At 34.8% G+C, this 24,358-nt stretch overlaps 1 protein-coding gene across 1 annotated transcript; it reads right to left on the bottom strand.

The window, feature by feature from the left end:
* Nucleotides 1-6,067: 6,067 nt before the first annotated feature.
* On the bottom strand, nt 6,068-12,447 carry LOC137837552 (ABC transporter C family member 10-like). The gene is made up of 11 exons (XM_068646571.1): nt 9,886-12,447; nt 9,380-9,700; nt 9,210-9,296; nt 8,432-9,019; nt 8,185-8,349; nt 7,756-8,050; nt 7,420-7,634; nt 7,035-7,340; nt 6,899-6,962; nt 6,576-6,815; nt 6,068-6,428 (listed from the first exon to the last, which is right to left on the bottom strand). Exons 1-11 carry the CDS (start codon nt 11,968-11,970, stop codon nt 6,316-6,318), a joined length of 4,479 nt encoding a protein of 1,492 aa, XP_068502672.1. The 5' UTR covers nt 11,971-12,447; the 3' UTR covers nt 6,068-6,315.
* Nucleotides 12,448-24,358: the final 11,911 nt, after the last annotated feature.

Below are 24,358 nucleotides of genomic sequence, written 5' to 3'. Positions count from 1 at the left end.
GGTGGTGTGTGCAAATGAGAGTTTTTTTTTATTATCATGAGTTATGGGATGTCGTTGAGAGTGGAGTGTTTGCATTAGCTGCTAATGCAACTGAAGCGCAACGAGTAGCGCATTGTGATCAGAAGAAGAAGGACAATAAGGTTTTGTATCTCATCCATCAAGGGATGAATGACGAGACGTTTGAGCAGATAGAAGAAGCAACAACTGTCAGTGAGATTTGGAAAATTTTGTCAACCAATTATAAAGGTGATGACAAGATCAAGAGGGTGCGTCTTCAAACCCTAAGACGCCAATATGAACTGCAGCAGATGGAAACCACAGAGATTGTTGATGTCTATATAAATAAAGTTCTTGCCTTAACAAATTAGATGAAGACCAATGGTAAAACACATTCGGAGCAGACAAAGGTGGAGAAGATTTTGAGATCTTTAACTCCCAAATTTGAACATGTTGTTGCCGCAATTGAAGAGGCCAATGACATTTTAAAAATGACAGTAAGATTATTGTCTGGTTCCCTACGAGTGCATGAGCAGCGGATGAATGACAATAAGATTGAAAAACCAATTGAACAGGCTTTACAAGAACAAGCCTCAATTGGTAGCTCCTATCATAAACATGGTACTTATTGTAGTAAAGGTCGTGGTGGCCAGAACCATGGAGGCATTGAGCAAAACAACACTGGTTCCAATCACAATCCAAGTTCAAATAACTCTTGGCACGGGGAACGTGGTCGCAGAGGACGAGGAGGCATTTATAATAAATCAAATATTGAGTGTTATAATTGTCATAAATGCGACCATTATACAAATGAGTGCAGATCAAAAGGTGATAATCATGTTGCCAATTGTGCTCAAGAAGATAGTAATCACGAACAAGATGAAGAGGATCATGCAGTACTAATGGCAACCACATCAAATGAAACTCCAAACAATCAGACTTAGTATTTGGATACAGGTTGCACAAATCATATGTGTGGTAAGAAGGAGTTGTTTGCAGATTTGCATGACTCATTTCGCACAAAAGTGAAATTCGGTGATGGCAAGTTCGTTCCGGTGACTGGAAAAAGGCGAATTCTTATCACATTGAAGAATGGTGATCACAGGTACGTCTATGATGTTTTCTATGTACCTGATATGAAAAGTAATTTGTTGAGTATGGGACAGCTGGCTGAAAAGGGTTACGTGATGCACATTGTTGAAAATAAATTATCAATTTTTGATAAAAAAAAAAGGTAGTTTGATTCTTAAAACCTTTTTATCAAAAACCACATCTTTCCAGTAGATTTTCATATGGGTGATTTCAAGTGCTTGAATGCAATAGTGAATAATGAATAATAAATCGTGGTTGTGGCATTTATGCTTTGGACACTTAAATTTTCAAAGTTTGGAAAATCTCTTCAAACGAAATTTAGTGAATGGTTTACCCCATATTCATCACCCTGATCAATTGTGTGAGGCTTGCATTTTTGGAAAAAATAACATGATACCATTTGTTAAGGAGCCTAGGCATGCTAAATTTCCTTTGGAGCTTGTTCATACAGATGTTTGTGGCCCAATGAACATATCATCAATTGGAGGTAATAAGTATTTTTTAACCTTTATTGATGGTTTTCCAAGAAAAACCTGGATTTATCTAATGAAAAGCAAGGATGAGGTATTCCACTGCTTTAAAATATTTAAAGCATTTGTTGAGAGACAGAGTGACAGAAAAATTAAGATGGTGCGTAGTGATGGAGGGGGTGAGTACAAGTCTAATGAGTTCAAGAGACACTATGAAGAACTTGGGTTGCAGCATAACATAACCTGTCCCTACACACCTCAACACAACGAAGTTGCTGAGATAAAGAATAGAACAATCATGGACATGAGAAGCATGCTTAAAGCGAAAGGTATGCCAAATTATTTTTGGGCTGAGGCCGTAACATGTGTGGTATATTTGATAAACGAATCACCCACTCGGAGTGTTCCTAACACAACTCCGATTGAGGCATGGAGTGGATTCAAACCCAATGTGCAAAACTTGAAGGTATTTGGGTCAATTACTTATGCTCATGTCCCCAAGGCATCAAGATCGAAGTTGGATGATAAGGCAGTGAAGACCATTTTCATTGGATATAAGCATGAGGGATACAAACTGTACAATCCAATGACAAAGAAGGTGATTGTTAGTCATGATGTTATATTTGCTGAAGATGAGGAATGGCAATGGAATGCAGCAACTGAAGTGGATTCAAAAAAATGATATATTTATGTTTTGAATGATGATGTGGAAGATGGAGTCACTCTTGAAGCACCTGCAGTTCAACCTGAAGTTGCAACTCCAATTGCAACTATGATGGAGCGACCAAGAAAGCAGCAACGACAACCTGTACACCTTCAAGATTGTGAAGTAAATCTTGATGATGAAGTTGATGACAATGGAGATTTAATTCACTTTGCTTTTCTTGCAGAATCAGAACCTGTGAGACTTGTAGATGCCATTCAACACCCCAAATGGCAAGAGGCTATGAATAAAGAATTGATGGCGATTGAGAAAAACAATATCATGACTCAAATTGGTTTTAATCTAAATATTTCAATTAAGATTTATGTTGGCAATGTCTCTGCAATTAATCTTGTAGAGAATCCAGTTTTTCATCAAATAAGTAAACACATTGATATTCGATATCACTTCCTGCGAGACCAAGTTTGGAAGAACATGATTGGAATACTGCAAATCAGAAGATCATATTGCAGATTTTCATAAAGTTAAGAGATATGTTGGGAATGAAGGTTATTCCAAATCAGAATTAAGGAAGAATGTTGGTTATTAATTTTGATTTTATTATTATTAATTTTGATTTTATTACCCTTAAACTATTATACCGTTATTATTGCATTAATGGTCAGTTTATAGGCTGGTTATTATTCCTATTTTATAGCTTCCAGTAATTGTAATTTTATTATATATATTATTGAAGTAAATCAAATGAATGAGATCAACTCAACAGTTTTGCAATCTTGTGCAATTACCTTCAATCTAATTCTACAACCTTTTGTCTTCTCTTATTTCCTTCAATTACTTCCTACAAAAATGAGTGCAGTAGTGTGTTGGTGAGAGAGTAGGTGCATCATAATTGTGATGCTCGAGTGTATATAAGAGGCTTTGAAGGTAAGCAAGCACCACATTTGTGTGTAGCCTTCCCACATAGAGTTCCATTGATATAGGGTGCTTAGAGAGGGTCTTCAGTAAGCATAGAGGTAGGAGAGTGAGTTTGGTAGTTCATGTTTGGCCTGAGGTTACGCTTTTTTCATTTAAGTTTCATGCATAACTGATTATCATTTCATAAGAACGCACTACATAATCAATTATGTAGTTAAAAAACAATTGATAATCGATTATGCTCGATACATAATCGGTTATCTGAGATTTTTTGGCAAGCATAATCGATTACTGGAGCAGTGTTATTTTGAACATAATCGATTATCTGTGAGCATAATCGATTATGTATGATTTTGAACTACAAGCGAAGTCGATTATGCGTTGCTTATTTTTTGGATAATCGATTATGTGATTTTTATAAGGCACCTGATAATCGATTATGTTCATGGTTTTCCAGATTTTTGATTTTTTGATATTTTTTTTTAATATTTTTTTAGGCACACTTTGATCTTGGTGACAGTTGCATTGTGTTGTGATTTTGTTATGCTCTCTTGAGGTATGTGTGATTTTTTTTAAATGTATGTTTTATTTATGTTTAAATTGTGTTTGGATGTCTATTATTTTTGGAATTTAATCTATTTAAATGATTTTAAAGTAGTTATTCATGTTAATTAGTTTGTAATTTTATGTGTCAATATTTAGGAGAAGTTTATTAATTATATTAGTAAATTAATTATTGTGATAAGTGGTTTATGTAATTGTATATTGGAAGGAAAGAATTTGATAAAATATCAATATTTTTTTTTGTGTGAGATGAATTGATATTATAGATATGAATATGTATTTTAAAAATATTATTATTAAAAATATTATAAAAAAATTGTAGTAATTAAAAAAGACAGAAAAAGTTAGAGAAGAAATTTGAATTTTTAATAATAAGTGTAGATAGTTTTTATTTTTTGAAGATTTAATTTTTTATAAAAAACTAGATTTATTTATTTAAAGAAAATACTTTTACAGAATGGAAATGGAAAGTTTTAATGTTTACTGTTTGTTTTTAATTTTTACATAAATTATTAATCTTAGAATTAAAAAGATTTTAAAAAATGTTGTAGTAATTAAAAAAAAGTTAGAGAAGAAATTTGAATTTTTAATAATATATGTAAATAGTTTTAATTTTTTTGAACAATTTATTGGCATGTAATATTTTCTTTGTGAAGTTGAACTATTGTTTTTGATAACACCTACCATTATGTTTATGATAATATGTTAACTTTTGTTTACTTATATATTGTAGTAATTGCATTATACATGACATCATCATTCCAGAAAGTAAGAGAACCCATAAGGGTAAAACTCCAGCAGAAAATGTTGTCATTCCTCCTCAGCCACCAACAAGGATTGAACAAGTTCTTGATTATTCAAGATACTTTAGTACAAGACGTCAAATGGTGGTGTTTGAAAAAAGGCTTCACGCAAGACCAATATTACCACCAAAAGTTATGCATACTCCATTTTTTGTTGCTCCAGGATTTGAATTCCTAAACCTTCTGAATATCCAAGGTTTACCACCTTTCCTTGGAATTAATCTTCCATATTATGAGGACTTGGTAAAAGTATTTTATACAAATGTAAATATCACACCTCTTGGTCACCTTGCCATTGAGATTTATGGAAGGATGATACACATTAAAAAAATGGATTGGATGAACATTGCTCATCTCAGGTGTGACGGTCTTAAGTTAACCCCTGGGACGATACCTGAGGAAGTGAATTTTGATCGAGCACTGACATTATCGTCCATGATTCGTGAAGATCTTCAAAGTCAAAATGTCAGAAATGCCAGTAGTCTGAAAATGAATGACCGACTATTGCATTACACATGAGTGCATATTTTGTGCCCTCGTGAAAGCAACTTCGCACAACTACTGAATGAAGATATTTTCATGTTGTGGTTAATAAAAAATAATGTAATGATTAATTGACCTCATTACATCATACAACACATTATCAAATGTCGGGATAACAACATGTCTCTCCCATATGCAAATTTGATAATGAGGATCTTGCAGGTGTATGACTTCGACTTGTCGAATGAACAAGCAATAATGCTAGGATGGAATCATTACTTTGGGAAAAAGAGTATGACCAAATTAAATATATTCTAGGTCAATGGCATATGGCAACTTGGTAGGCCTCACTAGTCCGACGAAGAAGATGATCAATTGCTAGAACAAGATGTTGAAGGTGGTCAACCTGAGCCGACAATCCCTAATTAAACTGAATTGTTAACCCAATTTTTTTCCGGGATAAAAAACATGAATACCCGCATTAAAAGGATAGACCGAATTGAGGATACTCTGAATGACATTCGACGTCATCAAGACCATTGATTTTGTTATCATTATGTTATTATCATTGTTATTTTCATTTCTAATTTTCATGTTGAACATTAGTGAATTGTTATTGTTATTGTTATTATTATTTAGAAACAAATTAACACGTGTTTATCTCTTTCCAGATCAAATTTAATAACTTTATATTATATATTTTGACAACTACTTAATATTCATGCTATGTTCTAAATAACCATTTACTTTTTAAAATATATTAATTTTGTTAATGATAATAATGAAAATCCTTATTAATAATAATTTTGCAACTATATATAAATAACATAATTTAAAGAAACATAAATAATATTAAAATTATATAAATAAATTAACTTAACTAAATTTTTTTTTTAAATTAATAAAATGAAAATATAAAATTATATTTAAATATAAAAAATTATTTATTTATTTATTTGAATTTTAAATTATTTTTTCTTTTGTTTATAATTAAAACTTTAATTTCTTTTAATTAAATATAATGTACACAAAAATAATTATCATTTATTTCTTTTTTATATATATACAAAGGTAAATTTGTAATCTTACCATTTGCATAATTAAAAATAATTCAAAATATCCTTACAACCATAACATGACTCACATATTTCAATAAACTTTTCTCACACATCCATTCTAAGATACCTCAATCCAAACACCCTCAACTTTCTTCACACTTTCACTCCTCCACACCCTTAACTTTCCACTTCCCCACACTTTCTAATCCAAACAAAGCCTAAAAGATAGATAGTAATGTTGTCAAAGGAAAATAGATTTTGCAGTATCAATATGATTCTGCAGAATGAAAATGAGACCAGTATTCCTTGATAAGCTGCTTGAATAGCGATCCTTCTTTGTTCATCAAGTTAACTGGTTCATCGTACTCCATCAATTTTCCTGTCAATGGAAGTATTTCAATCGTTGAAGAAAATAAATAAAGTGGTATGGATAAAATTGTAGTTAGGAACATATAAACTCTTCTATTTGCACTCTTTGTAAAAGGTTTGTTGGAAGAAATAAAGAGGTTCTCAAAATGAAATTTACCATCACTAATTGAAAGAACCATACTGCAATCCATCACGGTTGGTATTCTGTGTGCTACTGTGATCACTGTACAATCTGCAAACTCAGTCCTAATGGTTTTCTGCAGAATCAAATCAGTAGCATTGTCAATAGAAGCAGTGGCTTCATCCAACACCAATATCCTACTTCTCCTTAACAGCGCACGCCCCAAACAAAATAATTGCCTTTGTCCCATGCTCCAGTTTGATCCATCTTCAACAACTGTGTAACAAATTGTTACAATTATTAACTAGGACAAAATAACTTGTGACATAGTTAGTTACCATTTAATGATGAAAGTGTACCTGAGGAGTTTAGTCCCTCCTCTTTCTCTTGTACAACTTCACGCAGCTGACACTTCCCAAGAACCTTCATATTGAGCAACAACTATGATACGCTTGCAATGCAAAGCAAGGATAAATAGAATGTAGTTGGTTTTACCTCCCATATTTGTTGATCAGAGTATTGAGATAAAGGGTCCAAATTATATCTGACAGTTCCATTAAAAAGGGTAGGATCCTGAGGTATAACTCCAAAACGTGATCTCAAATCATGAAGGCCAATAGAAGATATGTCTATGCCATCAACCACAATTTTTCCACCTGCTGGCTCCACAAGACGAAATAAAGCACTAATAAGAGTGGACTTCCCACTGCCTGTCCTTCCAACGATTCCAATCTTGTGTCCTGCTTTGAATGTGCATGTGATTCCATGGAGTATAAGAGCTCCATATGGCCTGTATCGTACCTGTCTTGGTATAAATTGTTCATTTCAATTACCATTTTTCTGAACATTATGATTCACATTTTAAGTAAGTACCAATTACCTGCAAGTCATTTAGTTCTACTTTACCAGCAACTGGCCAATTTGAAGGAGGACGATTTCCTTCTATTACTTCTGGTGCCTCACTTGGTATATGCATATATTGATTTAGCCTCTCTACGGATACTATGTAATTTTCTAGACTGCATTGACTTTGAATTAAAAATACTAAGGAAGCATTTAAGGTAAAGCCATAAGAGAGAGTCAAGCCAACCAATCCTGGAAAAAAAATATTGAAATTAAGATACGGTATAAGATAAAAGCATGTAATTTGTGATGATTGTAATTCTCAAAGCCAAAGCCATCAAATTTGACATGTAACAAGGAATCAAAGTCTCACCAGAGCTGAAAGTTCCTGGTGGAAGCATAACCATGCACAGTGCTGCAGAGGTAAGAAGTAATGCACTAATTATTTCTAATCTTTGGATCAACCACTCATTTGAGGCAAAACTATGAAAGAAGGGACTGGCATTGATATCAATTAGATCAAGATTCTTCTTGAAAAAGCGATCTTCTTCCTCAAAAGCTCTTATTGTCACAGCTCCAGCAGTTGTTTCAGTTATATGATTAGCTACAAATGATTTTGTTGTGCCATTCACGCGCATCAATTCTTTTGCAGTGGAAAAATAGTATCTCTGGTTTTAGAAAGAAATACCTTAGGTACTTTGGATAATGAGGATTATTTAGTTAAATAGATTGTTTTTTCAATGCTATCAAAATAAAGGACACAATTTCTGTATGACAATATTTTCAAAGACGAATTTGTTACCTGCAAGTGAATTGCAGCATAAACCATCGGTAAGGAGACAACCACGACTTGCCAAGAGACAATTGCTAGGACTGTGAGATTAGAACATAAGTATATAGCACCTACCACGGTGAAACTTAGGATAAAAGGTATATCAAGATCCATAATGCTTAGATCTGATGAGACCTGAGGAAATGATAATCACAATACTATTATAGTATTACTAGCATTAAAATCATGCAAGGAAAGTGACTTGTATAATCCTTACCCTGCTAAGTATCCTTCCCAATGGTGTACAATCATAAAAGGACATTGGTGCACGAAAAAGGGTGTTCAGTAACTGTACAAAAAAATATGTTGATGATTGAATACCAAAGGCAACTACAAGCAGAGTTCTGGTCAACAAGAAAATTATAGAAGCAACCCCAATAAAGAAGTAAACTACAATCAACCGCAATGTGCTGACTTGGGTATTGTCAACATTTGCAGCCATCCATGAGTTTTGCAGTATCTGGCAAATGACAAACATGAGGTGACAAAAAGAAGCCATAAAGAAGTATGCATAACCTTTCTTCCCATTCAAATATTGCAAGTACGGTTTCAACCCTGTGTTTCCTATCTCTCTCTCTTCTTCCTTTATTAACTGATTTTCATTTGTTGCTTTTAACTGCTTCTCCATGAAAGCTTGTGTATTCTCTCTGACAGAAGTTGAATGCCTCTGGGAAGAAAAAACATTCATAAGGTTGTCAGAACCTGCAGTTTCATTGTGAGCATTAACAAGATATTGGAATTCTCGGCTTGACGTCAACAAATGATGATAAGGGGCAACTTCTAGGATTTTCCCATTTGACATCAACTGTGAAAGCAAAGAAGAAAATTCAGTCTAAAAGTAAAAGCAAGGGAAATAGGAAGGATATAGAGCCTAATGAATAAAAAAAATAAATCACTAACTTCAAATTCATTATTAATTTACAATCACTAGTTATATGAAACATACTAAAGAATGAACAATGACATAACCAACGCCTTAAAGGTTAACGAATTACCAAAACAGAATCAAACGCTGGTAGAAAGTCAACTTGATGAGTAACGAGCAAAACAGTTTTCTCTTTAAGACCATTCATGATGTATTCCTGCCAAGTTTCAAAGTCATTTTGAGTAAGAAATGGCTAATAACACATAAATGTAGAATGTGAAGTAAGGAAGCTGACATTACATTAAACAAATTTGTGGCAGTATGTGCATCAACAGCACTAAATGGATCATCCAAAAGATACACATCAGCATTCTGATAAAGTGCACGTGCAAGTTGAATTCGCTGCTTTTGACCTCCACTCAAGTTAACTCCTCTCTCACCTATTTGTGTGAGATCTCCGTGGGGGAAAAGCTCCAAATCCTTTAGTAGTGATGATCTACGAAGTGTTTCTTGATATCTCGGAGCATCCAAATCAGATCCAAACAAAATATTTTCCCGTATTGTTCCTGTTTGTATCCATGCTGTTTGAGAAACATATGCAAACTTTCCATAAACTTGTATCTGCAATTCAAAAGAGAGGATAAAAATCCTCTTAGCAACACAGCTAAAAGAGAGGACAGAAAAAGTTCACTACAATAAGTGGAATTCATGTGCTAAATATAATAATTCATTATAAAGTAGAAATATATTTGCCAAGAAAATGTTATGTATTGTATTCTATGAGCAAAAAGGGAATAAAAGCTTACAGTTCCCTTTGTCACAGGAACTTCACAGAGAATTGTTGTTAAGAGGGTTGATTTTCCTGAACCAATTTCTCCACAAATTGCCAACTTCTGCCCATGTCTAATCTCCAAGTTTATGTTCCTCAGTGTTGACTTTGATACATTGCCTTCCCATGAAAAGTCAGCAGATTTTATTGAAATTGGGCCTTTATTACTATCATCAAAACACCTATTCCTGAATTTTGCACTTTGTAATTCAGATGCCTCAAGGAAATTAACAATCCTGGCAAATGCGACTTTTGCTTGAATGACTACCCCAACAACATCTGGTATGGCTGCAATTGGTTCTTGCACCAGGCGTAAAGTTGCCACAAAAGTGAAAACATTGTTTGCATGTAAAGGAACGTTCAAAAAGTAGCATGCACCAAAAGAAGCAGAAGACACCAAAACAGGTGAGGTCCAAAATAAAATGATGTTGTATGCCTTTATCAGTTGCACTGCACCTAAAAATTTCAGTTCCATATTTCTTAATCTTTCAATAGCATTTTTAAAATGGGTGTCCCAGGCATATAGCTTCAGAACTTTCATATTCACAAGAGCCTCAGAACTAACCTTCAATCTCTTATCTTGTGCCACCACGAGTTTAGTCTGAAACTGATGTTGCATCTTTGCTAGAGGAGTATTGCAAAGCACAGTGAGAACTATCACCACCAATGAGGCAATTGTTGCTAGGCCAATAGCACGAAAAAGTATTACAAGTGCAATACATAGTTGGAGGCTTGTTGTCCATGTCTGGTGAAACCAAAATGGGAATTCTCCAATTCTGTAAGCATCCACAGTCACATAATTCATTATCTCACCACCAGAGTGAGTCAATTTAGCTGCACTTGACAACCTCAATATTTTTTTATAGATGGAAGCTGTGAGTAGTGACCTAACTTTCATCCCAACAAGCCTAGTGTGAAAATACCATTGCCTTTGTGAAAGGGACTCTACGATCTTTATGATGAATAGTGATATGACCAATACATAACCCTCATATTTGAAATTGCCATTACCCTCAGCAATCGATATAAAAGCATTCAAAAGTACAGGACCAGTACATACAGTGAGTACCTTGAGCAATGCAAACAATCCGGACATCAAAATATCTTTCCTGTGGCACAAAATTATTGCCCACAAAATTGATGATTGTGGCAATGATTCTTTATCTTTTTGCTTGTTCAATTGTTCTAAAAATGACAAGTAGCAAAGTTCTGCTCGATCCGATTCTGGTAACTTTGGCATATCCTCATCCTGAAGTGTTTTCTCTTGACCGATTTTCATCAATGGATTCAACCACCAAAATGACATCCTACTAAGGAATCCAGCTTTAGCAAATGGGGTTACGTAGTTATAAGGATCAACTTCATTAAAGTGGCAGTTTAAAGAGTCATAAAAGTCTTCATCAATTCTTGTAGCATTGTCTTCACGTTTAGATGCTTTATAAGTGCACAAGAGTAGTAAAACTGCTCCTGGAAAAGATAGAACATCTAAAGCTTCCTTGAAGTGCAGTTCTCTGATATTAATTGCATAAGACACAGATAAAACACAGAAAATACTCGAAACAAATAGTGTAATAAGTGTAAACAACCACAACCATGATCTTGGAAGTTGTTTCAACTTAAGACTTACACTTAAGCCTACTAAGAACCATCTGAATCCTTCAAAAAGTTCTAACAGCCACTCATTAAGTGGAAGAAGAGTGTGACTCTTCCTTAAGTTCTCCTCTAAAATCCAAATGCCTAAGCACAAATACAACAACCCCAGAGATGCATTGGTTATGGAAGAAATTTTCTGCAAGTTTGAATATCTTCCCATCTGAAACATACCCTGAAATGGTCTGAACAAGTACTTCTGGATCATAATCAATGCCAGCATGGCCAGCACTGACACATCAAAGAAAAAGATCAAGAACTGGTTGAAGCACGAAGAAGGATTTTTCAAAATCTTCAAATCAAAACAAAAGGGTTGCTTTCCTCTAGTCCCAGGACAATCAGCTTCTGCACAAAACATGCTCCAAAATTCCTTCATCATTGTATGTTCTCTTTGATGCTTAAACTCTGTCATGAAGGAATAAAGTATGCTTTAATTAAGAAAGCATTGTCCTAAAAATTAGAAAGAAAAGTTGAATCCAGAAAGGGGTCCTCAATGGTAAAAATGAACAACAAAGCCATAGTCAAAAGTCTCGGTCAAATTTGGTTAACATCAAACCAACTCCTAAAGGTTGAATAACTAATTTACTTTTTTTATGTTCACCTCTACATCTGAAAAGAAAAACTAAAATATTATATGCTGAACAAAATAGCTAATTCTAAACCTACATAACAGTTAGTTTTTGAAAACCAAGTTGCATATGCACCCGCCAAAGGGAAGAGCAGCAGCTAAGTTTGAATGGCCGCAAATATTTACATGTATATTCAATTCTACTGCAGGGACACTTTACTTATCATGGTACGTAAAAGAAAATCAAATCGGACAGACTTTAATTCATCATAAAAATACAAAATAAATTAGTGTAAAGAGATTGAATATAGCTACTTGGGTAGGACTGGTGAATGCAAAAACTCATAGTGATCCTGTTTCCAATAATTATAAGTGTGATGTTAGACTCTAAATCATGTAGATTATATTTTCCGAAGAGTTTAGTCAGACAGGTAGATGTGAACAAGAAGAAAACCGTTTACCAGAGATAGTCTAATAGTATTGAGACAAGTTAAAGAGTCTAGTATGTGTTTGTTGTTATATAGATGCCTTAACGATTTTGTTTTTTAATGATCTTTGTCTGTATAGATCTATATGTTTTTTTTGTCTTACTTTTTCTAAACTTATTTAACACATTCAAACAGTGAGAGTTCGTTAATAGACCTTTTTGTTATCAATGATTTTTTTTTTAATCTTATTATTTTTTTTTCTTGCATTGTTAGTGTTGATAAATCAAAACTAACCATCATGAAAACATTGTTGTCAACTAACGGTATATTCCTTCTCTTCAATTTTTAAATTATTTTTTCAAAACATTAAAATCAAAATCAAGGATCAAGATTCAATGCTCAAAAATACATGTCTTTTTTTTTATAATGTCAAATAACAATAAAAAAAATTATAATTATATAAATTTTAAAGTTAAATATTATATATATATATATATATTTTATTTTTGTTCTTATACCAATTTAAAAAATCCTCATACTGAATGTTTATATTTGTTTCATTAATATCTGGACCACTTCGGATACTACTTGTAGGTTTTATATCTTTCACCTATACTTCAAAACTTTGAGAATGAAAGAGACATGAGAAATGATAAATGAAAACTGCAGCATACGTATGCTGCCATTTAAACACATCATCGGACCTTTTACAAATTGCCTCAAACCAAACAGTCCATACATTCTTCAATGACCTGGCTCTTTCACGGTCCTGTGAAATTCTGATACACAACTCATTTCTCAGCTCATGATTGCAAGACTAGTGGAAGATCTTTTCATACAATTGTCTGCTAGATGTTACTTTTTGTAGGTATTTTGTAACTACAAGTCATATATATTATCCTGCAGCTTTTGATTGGGTTTAGAGGATGTACCGGTCGGTACCGGAACTTTTATAAATTGCCTCATACCAAACAGTCCATACATTCTTCAATGACCTGGCTCTTTCACTATCCTGTGAAATTCTGATCCACAACTCATTTTCAGCTCATGATTGCAAGACTAGTGGAAGATCTATTCATACAATTGTATGCTAGATGTTACACTTTTTTGTGGGTATTTTGTAACTACAAGTCATATATATATAATATCCTACAGTTTTTATTGGATTCGGAGGATGTACTGGTAGTATCGAACGAGCCAGTCACTCATCGAACGAGTCACTAACTCAGTTTTAGTGACCAATTGATTGTGTCAAAACACATTTAAAGCACTTAATAAATGACAACAACAGTTATGGGAATTCTTTACGAATCATGATCATGTCCCACTTAATTCGGGTCATATCTTCAAGAAGTTTTGATGAGAATCAAATAAAGGAGGCTTTTATTAATGAAGGAAGAGGACATTCACCTTCACATTTGAAGTTCTTCCTTCTAGTCTTCTCAAAATTAAAAGAAGACATAAAATAAAGATGAGGCCCAAGCCCAAAGCCCAAGCCCAAGCCCAAGAAGGCCAAAAAAGTCCAAGTCCATCCCATGAGGGGCAAGGCCAAGCATTAAATAAAAGAGCATCATTTGAATTACTCTTGTATAGTTGTAGGAGATGTGGATATTAAATAAAGAAGTGTGAAAATGTAAAATAAAGTCACATTATCCATGTGACTTAGGAGAGTAGGTGTAGGTGTAGTTTTTAGGAGGTGTCATAGTAGAAAAAGGTCACACCTCCCATGTGACTTGTTTTTTGTGGGAATTTCAAATAAGTTTCATTTTAATTTTCCCACATATTTTTCAACACCCTCACACTATAAATAGAGGTGTGGGCTCTTGTAAAATTTAGATTGGAATTTGGCTATAGAGAAACTCTACTCAAATTGAGAGAGAATTCTGAGAACTTTGTCTTCTCCTACACCTTGTCTTATCTTGAGTGCCTTGGTTCTCTCAAGTGGCGGCATTTGCTCACTTATCTTGGATCCTTCACACTCCAAGTGGCGTGACCATTAACCAAGCTCTCCATCTTCATAAGTTCTTCTATCCTTCATCTTTTCATTTCATTTCCAAGTTCATCCGATTTCATAAACATGTCTAAGCTTCATTCTATTCGGTGTTTTGCTTCCTTTTCACTTTATGTTCGGCTCTTCTCTTCTCTAGCTTGATTTGTTCGGTTCAATTCTGTATTTGAAGCTTTCTATTCGGTTCATTTACATTTGTGCATCTTTTAATCGGTTCAATTGGCAATAGATGGATCTTCCATGTGAGTTTGGTGTTTGGTGCAAGTTTTGGTGAGTTCTTGAAACATAGAACATTGATCCAATTCTATTAAAAGTGCCTATTCTTTCTCCAACTCAAGTTGATTCCATAAAATGTCAAAGAATCATCTCTACTTTGCTAGTGGAATCATATCAAGTTTTCCTAAACACTGATTAAGTGAAAGATATTAAAGATATTCTCCAATTATACCTATATACCAATATATCTCCCTATGAATCAGAGATTATGCTATAAATAAGTTAACAACTGATATTTGATAGATCTGGCCCATCAGAACAAGGGTCCATGACTAAACACTATAATAAACACTTTACAGAGGTGTAAGGTATGCTTTAATTAGTTTTCACTATACACTCTTTACACAAAGTACTTACTTGATCGTCGGAGTACCTTTTTCAGGTCAACTTCGACCGAGCACCAGCTATTAAAGAAGGAGACTTGAAGTGAGGAGCAAGGAGGCAACCAGCACGTCAGCAATTGTATAACTAGTCCAAGTACTATATACACCCACTTTGTCTATACAGGTACAATTGGCACCCACCGTGGGGCTGAGGTAGAATTCAAATTCAGGCAAGCAACAATGGTATCAACAAGGAATACAATCAGCAACGATTGGATCACTGAGGAGCAGATCGCCACATTTCAAAGGCTACAAAAAACAAATGGAGGAGATGTATCAAAAAGGCGTCGAAGATCAACGGAGGAATGAAAAAGAAGTGCGCCTTCTCAAGGAGCAGAACAAAGAGTTGAAACGAAAAATCGATGGATCCGATCAAGGAGAGCAATCTCGGTCAAGCAATCACACCCACAACCAAGAGAAATACGCAACCATTCAGACACAAACTCAACAGGCATCCCGACAAACCGAACAGACTCACACGACTGACGATGATGATCGTAAAGGACACCCTTTTACTGACGAGATTATGGAAGCTCAGCTCCCTTCCAAAGGGAAGGGACTCATGAATGTCTATAAAACTCATATGGACTTATACACTATGAATAAAGTAGTATGGTGCAAAGTCTTCCCCACTTCTCTAAAAGAGGGAGCACTCAGTTGGTTTACCCAACTCCACCTAACTCGGTGGACAGCTTTAAAGCTTTGTCGGCAAAGTTCAACACTCAATACGCAACAAGCCAACCGCATCATATGTCGTTAATAGCCCTTCTCAACATCCGATAGGAAAAGGGGGAGTCCTTACGAACATACATGGAGAGGTTTAGCAAAATCTCTTTAAGCATCAGGAACCTCATGACGGAGATAGCCATGCATCACTTTATCTTGGCTCTCCAGCCTAGCCAATTTATCGATAGCTTGATAAAGAAGTCGACCAAAAATCTTGATGAATTGAGTAATCGAGCCACCAAGTTCATGCAAATTGAGAGCTCCACGATTTTCACAAGAACATTCTGGCTGAAAGCGGAGGAGACAAGGGAAAGGACAAGGGCTGGGGTACTCGACCTATGCCCGGTCAATCGGATAGATTCAGAGAAAACCGAGGCTCTCGATTCCATACTTACACCCCATTAAATACTGATAATGGTAAAATCATGGATGAAGCTTTGCATGCCGATTTACTCTCGGCACTGAAAAAGTTACAAAGTCCGAGAAATGCTGACATGTCCAAACAATGTCGGTATCATCGCAACTTCGAACACATGACCGAAAAATGTCAGGCACTAAAGGACAAGATAAAGGAGCTTATTCAAGCCAATCATTTGCGCAAGTTTTTCCAAACAAACAAGAACTTGTATCGATCGCCACAAAGGGAGAGGTACCCTTCTAGAGAGCAGAAAGAGCGTACATTCGGCGTAGCCGAGAAGGATCACGTCGCTTTGAAGATGACCAACGCCCTACAAAACAACAGAGAAGGAGCCAAAGTCCTATACGACGGGGTCGTCCTCAGAGTGAAAGTCCTCAGCGGAACAATCGCTTAAGGTGCGGCATCCGCGAGGTCATAAATACCATCGTCAACGGGATTCCACTAGGAGGTAGTAGTCGAAGGGAGGGACGATCACGTCGAAGTCCTTCTCGGGAAAGCAGCTCAAACGTCGTGTGGGACAAATAAATATGATCGTTGGAGGATTCGCAGGAGGAGGATGTTCTATTTCTGCTCGTAAGAAGCACCTTCGGGCTATCCAATCGGTCCACTCAGTAACTACCAGGGACCGACTGAGAATTTCCCCAATTCTTTTTACAAATGATGATTTTACGGCTATCGATCCGACCCAGGACTATCCCATGGTGAAGATAACACTCAATTTCACCCAACAAGGATGAAATACAATGTCTTTCTAGTCTCTCACTATAATTTTTAATCTCACACTATGATTGATTTCTAATCTCTCTTTTTCTTTCTATGTTGCTCTTCTCACTTGCTTATTTTTTCTCTTCCTCAAAAGTTTCCTTTATACAGAGAATGAGAGGAAGGCTTCTTCATAAAGAGATTAATGCTCATTATATTTTCAAGAGAGAGTTACAATTCCAAAAAACTTTTAAATGGTCATCATTGAATATATTTAATGGATATGTTATCAATATTCATTTGTCATAATCTCCCACTAAATTGAAGAGGGATCCCAACAACATCTATATTCACTTTTCTTCGGTAATTGCTAATAGCAAAGAAAAATAGACAACAATGACATTAAAAACATAACTTGCTGGCATCAATGTGATTCTGCAGACTGAAAATGAGAATAGTATTCACTGACAAATTGCTTGAATAGTGAATCTTTGTTCTTCATCAAGTCCATGCTCATCATATTCCACAAATTTCCAGGCAATACAATATCTTTTTCTTTAAAGGAAACCCGCAATGATAAAAATATACTCTTCAAGTTCTTTATTTTATGTTCAAGTGTATAAAAGTTGAAAGAGTTATGGAGTTAACTGTTATAAGAAAGATATAAAATGGACGTCAATATGTAACTTACCTTCACTGATTGAAAGAACCGTAGTACAATTCAAACAGTTGGTATTCTGTTAGCTACTGTGGTCACCGTACAATCTGCAAACTCAGTTCAAATGTTTTTTTTTTTAGCAGAATCATATCAGCTGCATTCTCCATTGATGCAGTTGGTTCATCCAACACCAGTATTTTCTTCAAAAGAGCTCGCCCCTGAAGAGAATAGTTTCTTTTGTCCCATGTTCCAATTTCATAGAGTTTACTTTCTCTTAGATTTTAGTGTTATTCTTGTAATATCTTTAAAATAAATTGATTTTGATATATTAATTTGTTTTAATATACTTTAAAATATTAAAATTAGTATATTTTAAGTACATAACAGAGAGACAACGTCAACAACTCAACCCAATTCAAATTGAATTTGATCCCTTTCCAACAACTAAAAAACATTTCACGCTAGTTTCACCTTTTACAAAGAAGAAAACCAGACAAAGCAAATTTGAAGGAAGACAACTCATTTAAATTTTTTTACAGCTGTTTCAAGGAACAAATGTTGGAGTTACTGAGTTTTGTTTCTACAGCTCATTTGGGAGTGTTAGCCAAAACAAATGTTGGAATGACAGTGTTTGGTTTGGTTTTTCTCCAACAATTGGGTGTTTTTGTAAACTGAGGAATTGTGTAAGCTGGGAAACTTATGAAGGGAACTGTTTCAAGTTATATGTTTGTCTTTTTAAGTTTTTATATGCTTGTTCTTTTGCTTTTGTTGGTTAACTCCCAACTTGTTATTCTTTATATCAAGTCTAATTTTATATATATATATATGTTCGGCAATCAAAATACTACTTTTATTTAATTATTTATTAACTATGAAATGAGTGCTTGCAATATAGTGAAAATAATTCAACATGTTTATGCCATCAACTTCAACTTTTACACCAGATGGCTCAGAAGGTGAAATAAAGCAATAATAACCAAGTGATACCATGGAGTAGAAATGACCCTTCAAGCATGTATCTTACCTGTTTTGGTATAGATTTAAGCTGGTTTCATATTTTATTTGGACTCCCACTACCATATTTTAACATTGCTGATTTTCTTTTTTAAATGTGTATGCTTTTCCTGCATGTGGCCAAATAAAAAAAGAGGACATTTTTCTTTCTATTACTCTCTTTGGCCTCACTTGGGATATACATATTAATTTATCCAGCATAAATAAGTTTAAGGTCCCAAATGTATTATCCATTTTTGTTTAGTACTAAATAAATTATTTTTCCAAACTGAGTACTTAATAAATTATAAAAAATGTAAAAAAGAAATATTTTTATATGTTTTTGACTAATCTCAACTATATTTTTAAATTTCTTTTCTAATCTCTCAATCTGTTTTATCATAATAATCAATATGTTTTCATCATGTTATAACATGTACTATATATCATTACATAAAATATAAGTGACATAATGCATTATTGACAGCTTGTAACATATGATACACATATTTCAACATAATTTATATGTGAACAATAAAATTGATGCAATTAGTAGACAAAACTTAAATCAAAATTTTTAATTTATTAGATATGTAATTTGACAAAACACTTATATATATATATATATATATTAATTACCCATAAAATAAAAACAAGAAAAAATATATTGTGTATGACTTAAATTCATTTATAGTTAAAAGTTATAAATCATTCGTTAAATTAATAGTTTGAATAATATGAATCATTTGTAACAAGAGGCTTTTGTTGTTTATATTCTAATATAAATATATGCATAGGATTGTAACAAAAATTCAAACATAAATGAAAACAATTTTTATTAAGCATTGTTGTTAATATATTTATTTTTTCTATTTTAAATTATTGGGCTTTGTTTGTTTGACCCAACTTTCCTTTTCTGTTTCAGCTAGGTCTTAATCTTTTTCTTATATATACACCATGTATTTTACTCTCTAATATACAAGTGAATAAAAGTTTCTTTTATATTTATTTTTCTCTATAATTAGGGTTCATCAAAACCTCTCTTTCTTCATTACGATTACGTGCGATTACGTACGCTACATTAAAGCATCACATCAGACAAGGAATATTCATCTTCATTTACTGTAATATGGTATCAGAGCTATTACAGTAAATGAAGATGAATATTCCTTGTCTGATGTGATGCTTTAATGTAGCGTACGTAATCGCACGTAATCGTAATGAAGAAAGAGAGGTTTTGATGAACCCTAATTGTAGAGAAAAATAAATATAAAAGAAACTTTTATTCACTTGTATATTAGAGAGTAAAATACATGGTGTATATATAAGAAAAAGATTAAGACCTAGCTGAAACAGAAAAGGAAAGTTGGGTCAAACAAACAAAGCCCAATAATTTAAAATAGAAAAATAAATATATTAACAATTGTGAGTGATAAAGAATTTATTGAGATTTTTTTATTAATTTTGTTCTTTACATAATAGTAATAAAGATTCTTCTTATGGCCAACAATTTTACTTATAGTTACATTTATACATCAAATGCCATTTTATCATAATAAACTCAAATATATGTGTGACACCCTGTGAAGTTTAGTGTTGTGAAATTAACTAACAAGAATAAGTTTAATCTGGTTATGCTTGAAATATAGAATGAAATCCTTTTAACTATTCTGTTTTGGATTAGCTTCTAAGTCATATCCTATGTTCTAAGTCATATCCTATGTTTTAAATGTTATAATTAAGGGAAGAAAAAGAATAGATGAGGGTTTACTAGGTGAAGTAAAGGGGAAGAAGGTGTAGAGTGGGTAAAGAAGCATAATTGGTATAAAGTAATATGGGTATAGGAGAAAAGTTGGTTATGTGAAAGGTTTGAAAATATGAATTATTTGAAGACCGAAAAAGTTGTTCTTGTGTGTGTGCAGGTTCAGGTTGAAGGGTTTTTTTTTATCAGCAAAGAATGAAATTAAATTAAGAGGGATACAAAAGGGGTATCCCAACCCTTTTACATTACCCAAACTATATTAAGAGATTACCAAATAAAGGAAAAACACCCAAGAATGAAGAAGATGTGTGTTGTTAACTACAGAAACTAAAAAAACCTTGCACAGTAAGCACCCTGCCTCTGTTGAACTGCTATAAGACTACAGTTTCAATACCTCCAAAGCTCACCGAGAAAGACAGGTACCTCCATCAACTCATTAACATTCTTCAGTGTCTTCCAGTTGCTCCATATTGAACATTGGCTTCACCCTATAACAACCAATTAACTATATGGTCTGCAACATCATTCAAAATAATTACACGCACCACACCATTTAACACGACATCTGTTTCAGAATCCTTGATGTGGTAGACTACACCTTGCAGACATTCTTTTCGTCAAGACAAATCTGGTGGCCTCAAAACAGAATGTAAGCAACTAGGCAAATCTTCACAGCCAATTCCAAGACTTCACACATCAGAGCATATTGTCACGACCAGCAGCGTATCAATCCAGAAATTGATTGGGAAAGCAAGTGTGTTGAGAGAGCATCCACTCTTCAATAAGATAGCAAATAAATCTGCACACATAATTCCCTGATTTAAAAACAGTCCCTGCTACTGCAAAAAACTCCCGCAAAGTTGTTCCTCCAAGACAAATAGCTATTGTAACCAGCAAAAATCTTCTTGGGTATAGAATCTGCACCAATCAGCTCCCTGCTTCTATTGTTCAACTATATGTACTGCAAACCTGCAACTTAAAACCACCAGAATTCACAAGATAACTTACTCCATCTTCTCATTGAAATTTCTTTTGGATGGCTTATAGAACCGGACAAACTACTTCTAGCCATCCTCATATAGTAATAACAGTCTCTTCCTTCGCCTGGACGCCTTCCATTTTGTCCCTATTACACTTTGGCTTCACCTTATAACTTCCAACCAGCTCCACAAAACTGCCAATTAATAAGCCTTGCATTCCTCTTTTCAGCTTGGCTTAAGGAGCCTCCCAGCAGATCTTAACAGAGCCGACTCACTTATATCAACAAATCAGCAGTAACCTTCACCTTCCCACAGCTTTGAACTCTGTTCTGACTGCCCTCCCCTCTATGTTGTTATATAACTAGAGCCAAGCATAGTCTTCTTGCACTATGACAGCTTCAGATTTTGTCTACCAACGACCCACCCAGGTATTACAGTTGTAGAAATACTTGGGAGAGTAGTCATCTTGTTTGCCAGAACCAATTTACACTCCTTCCTTCTCTCAGCAGAAATAAAAACAGAATCCACTCTTCACAAACATTCATTTGGCAGAAAATTTTTCAGCACCTGATGTATTATTTCCAGAGGTATTGCATAGCATTCATAGCTTGATTCGGGTTCTACCTTAGCCCCTTTCACCTTAGCCACCATTCAATGAGATTTCAGCTCACTTACAACAGCATAACCGATCACCAGTCACTAGTTATCTAGGTTGTGCATGTATTACATCATTCTACTTGTAGCTTCTGATGCATATTAGAGGATTCAAAACCCAATCTGCAAAGGAGTAACTAAAATCGTGGGCCATATGCTTTAACCACAACCAAGACTTAAGTTGTACCATCTAAAAAATTTCCTCCACATCTACTACCACTTGTTTAAAGATTATCACATTCCTTTGATCCCAAATGCATTTCACAGTAATTGCCCAAACACCTTTCCACAAAAGATTTTGCCTACTACCAAGATGTGATATAACAAAATTTTCAAAGTGAGTCAGAATATCATTATGTTGTACAAACATAAGGCCTATCCATCTAAAACACAAAGACCAAACTTTCTTAGCAACACCACATTCAATAAAAATGTGTTGACATGATTCCTCCTTAGTCTGACATAAAGCGCATAAAGTTACACTTGTGTTCACCCCCTCTCCTCCTCAAACTCTCCCTTGTAAGCATTCTTCCGAGCAGGACCTGCCATGTTGTAGTTATTACATTGGGAAAGGCTTTAATTTTCCATAGGTACTTAAACACGTCGTGCTGAAAGCTACTATGGTGCTTAGCTAGACACGCATATGCTGAATTTACAGAGAACAGTCCCGAATCATCATACCCCCAAACCTGCACATCTATTTGCTCCCTTAGCAACCTGGCATGTGATATGTGCAAAAGTAGTTTTATTTCCAATGTTGTCTCCCACTCAAATCTAATTCGCCTCCAGCTAATATTTCACCTCCATACTGATTCTAACCATTCTCCAACCTCTTCCACCCTCTGTTCCTAGTTTAGAGATAATGAAAAAAAGCTTGGGAAATAAAGTCTTAAGATTGCTATTCCCATCCCACACGTCCTCCCAAAATCTTACTTTGTCACCACGTCCTATTTTCCAACCCAATTGTTGTTGAAACCACCCTGATCCCTCCCCCTCTTTACAGGCTTTTTGTAGATCTCTCCACCACCAAGACTGGAACTTTATCGGTGATTGTGGAGAATCCACATCCGTCCCATACTTTGATACCAACATCTCCTTCCACCTCCCTCTCTCTTCAGTTAGAAAGCGCCATCTCCATTTAGCCAAGAGTGCATAGTTAAACTTCCTTATATCTCTAATCCTCAAACCACTCTTCTCTTTCGGTTTACATACCATCTCCCAGCTTACCCATGTAATCGACCTCTTTTCCTTCCCCCAACCCCATAGAAATCTTCGTTGTAGCCTGATTATGCTACTACACACACAGTCTGGCACCTTAAAGAGAGAGAGATAAAATAGTGGCACAACAGTTATGACTGATTTGATGAGGCATATTCTCCTTCCCATGGATAGGAATCTTCCTTTCCATACACTTAGTCTATCTTTTAGCTTATTTATCACAGGTTCCCAAAACTTCCTCTTCCTTGGGTTCCCTACCACTTCTAATCCCAAATACTTAAAAGGAGCACCCATCTGAGCACAATTCAAAGTCTTTGCATAACATCTCATAGCATTTTTGTTAACATTTACTCCTGTTATTTTGGATTTGTGAAAATTGATCTTTAATCCTGAAGCTAGTTTAAAGCCCCTTAGGATTGCCTTCATAGTTACCACATTGCGATGCGACTCCTCACATAAGAATAAGGTGTCATCTGCGAATTGCAGAATACATAGCTCTACCTCCTCTCTTCCCATCTTGGTACCTGACAACAAGTTGGCCTTAATTGATTGCCTTATTAACCCTGCTAAACCTTCAGCCACCATTATAAAGAGGAAAGGAGTTAGGGGATCACCCTACCTCAAGCCTCTTGTTGGTATGAATTCCTCTGTAGGGCTCACATTCACTAGTACAGAGACCGTAGCCGATTCCATGCATCCTCTCATCCACTTAATCCACTTACTTTGAAAACCCATCTTGTGTAGCATATCATATAGAAAATCCCACCTAACCGAATCATAGGCTTTTTCGAAGTCCACCTTCAAACATAATCCAACCCTCCCACTTCTCCTGAGGTCCTCTATCACTTCATTCGCCATAAGAACACTATCCAGCATCCCTCTATCCTTCAAGAAAGTTGATTGGCAATCACCAATGACGGACGACAACACTTTCTTTATTCTGCCTGCCAATACCTTTGCTATGACTTTGTATATAGCCCCCACCAGGGAGATGGGTCTATATTGTTCAAGCTTAGAGGGGTCCCT

This window comes from Phaseolus vulgaris, chromosome 4 (genome assembly GCF_000499845.2).
Source record: "Phaseolus vulgaris cultivar G19833 chromosome 4, P. vulgaris v2.0, whole genome shotgun sequence".
In the NCBI taxonomy this organism is placed as follows: domain Eukaryota; kingdom Viridiplantae; phylum Streptophyta; class Magnoliopsida; order Fabales; family Fabaceae; genus Phaseolus; species Phaseolus vulgaris.
Note: the sequence above shows the minus strand (reverse complement) of the source record. Positions and strands in the feature narration are given on the sequence as shown.

Excerpts from the sequence above, each read along its gene's own strand:
- LOC137837552 (XM_068646571.1), bottom strand. The coding sequence starts at position 11,970 with ATGACAGAGTTTAAGCATCAAAGAGAACATACAATGATGAAGGAATTT. Across the intron at positions 7,635-7,755 it reads ACCAGGAACTTTCAGCTCTG|GATTGGTTGGCTTGACTCTC; the intron begins GTGAGACTTTGA and ends TTTTTTTTCCAG. Across the intron at positions 6,816-6,898 it reads GGAGGGACTAAACTCCTCAG|TTGTTGAAGATGGATCAAAC; the intron begins GTACACTTTCAT and ends TTTGTTACACAG.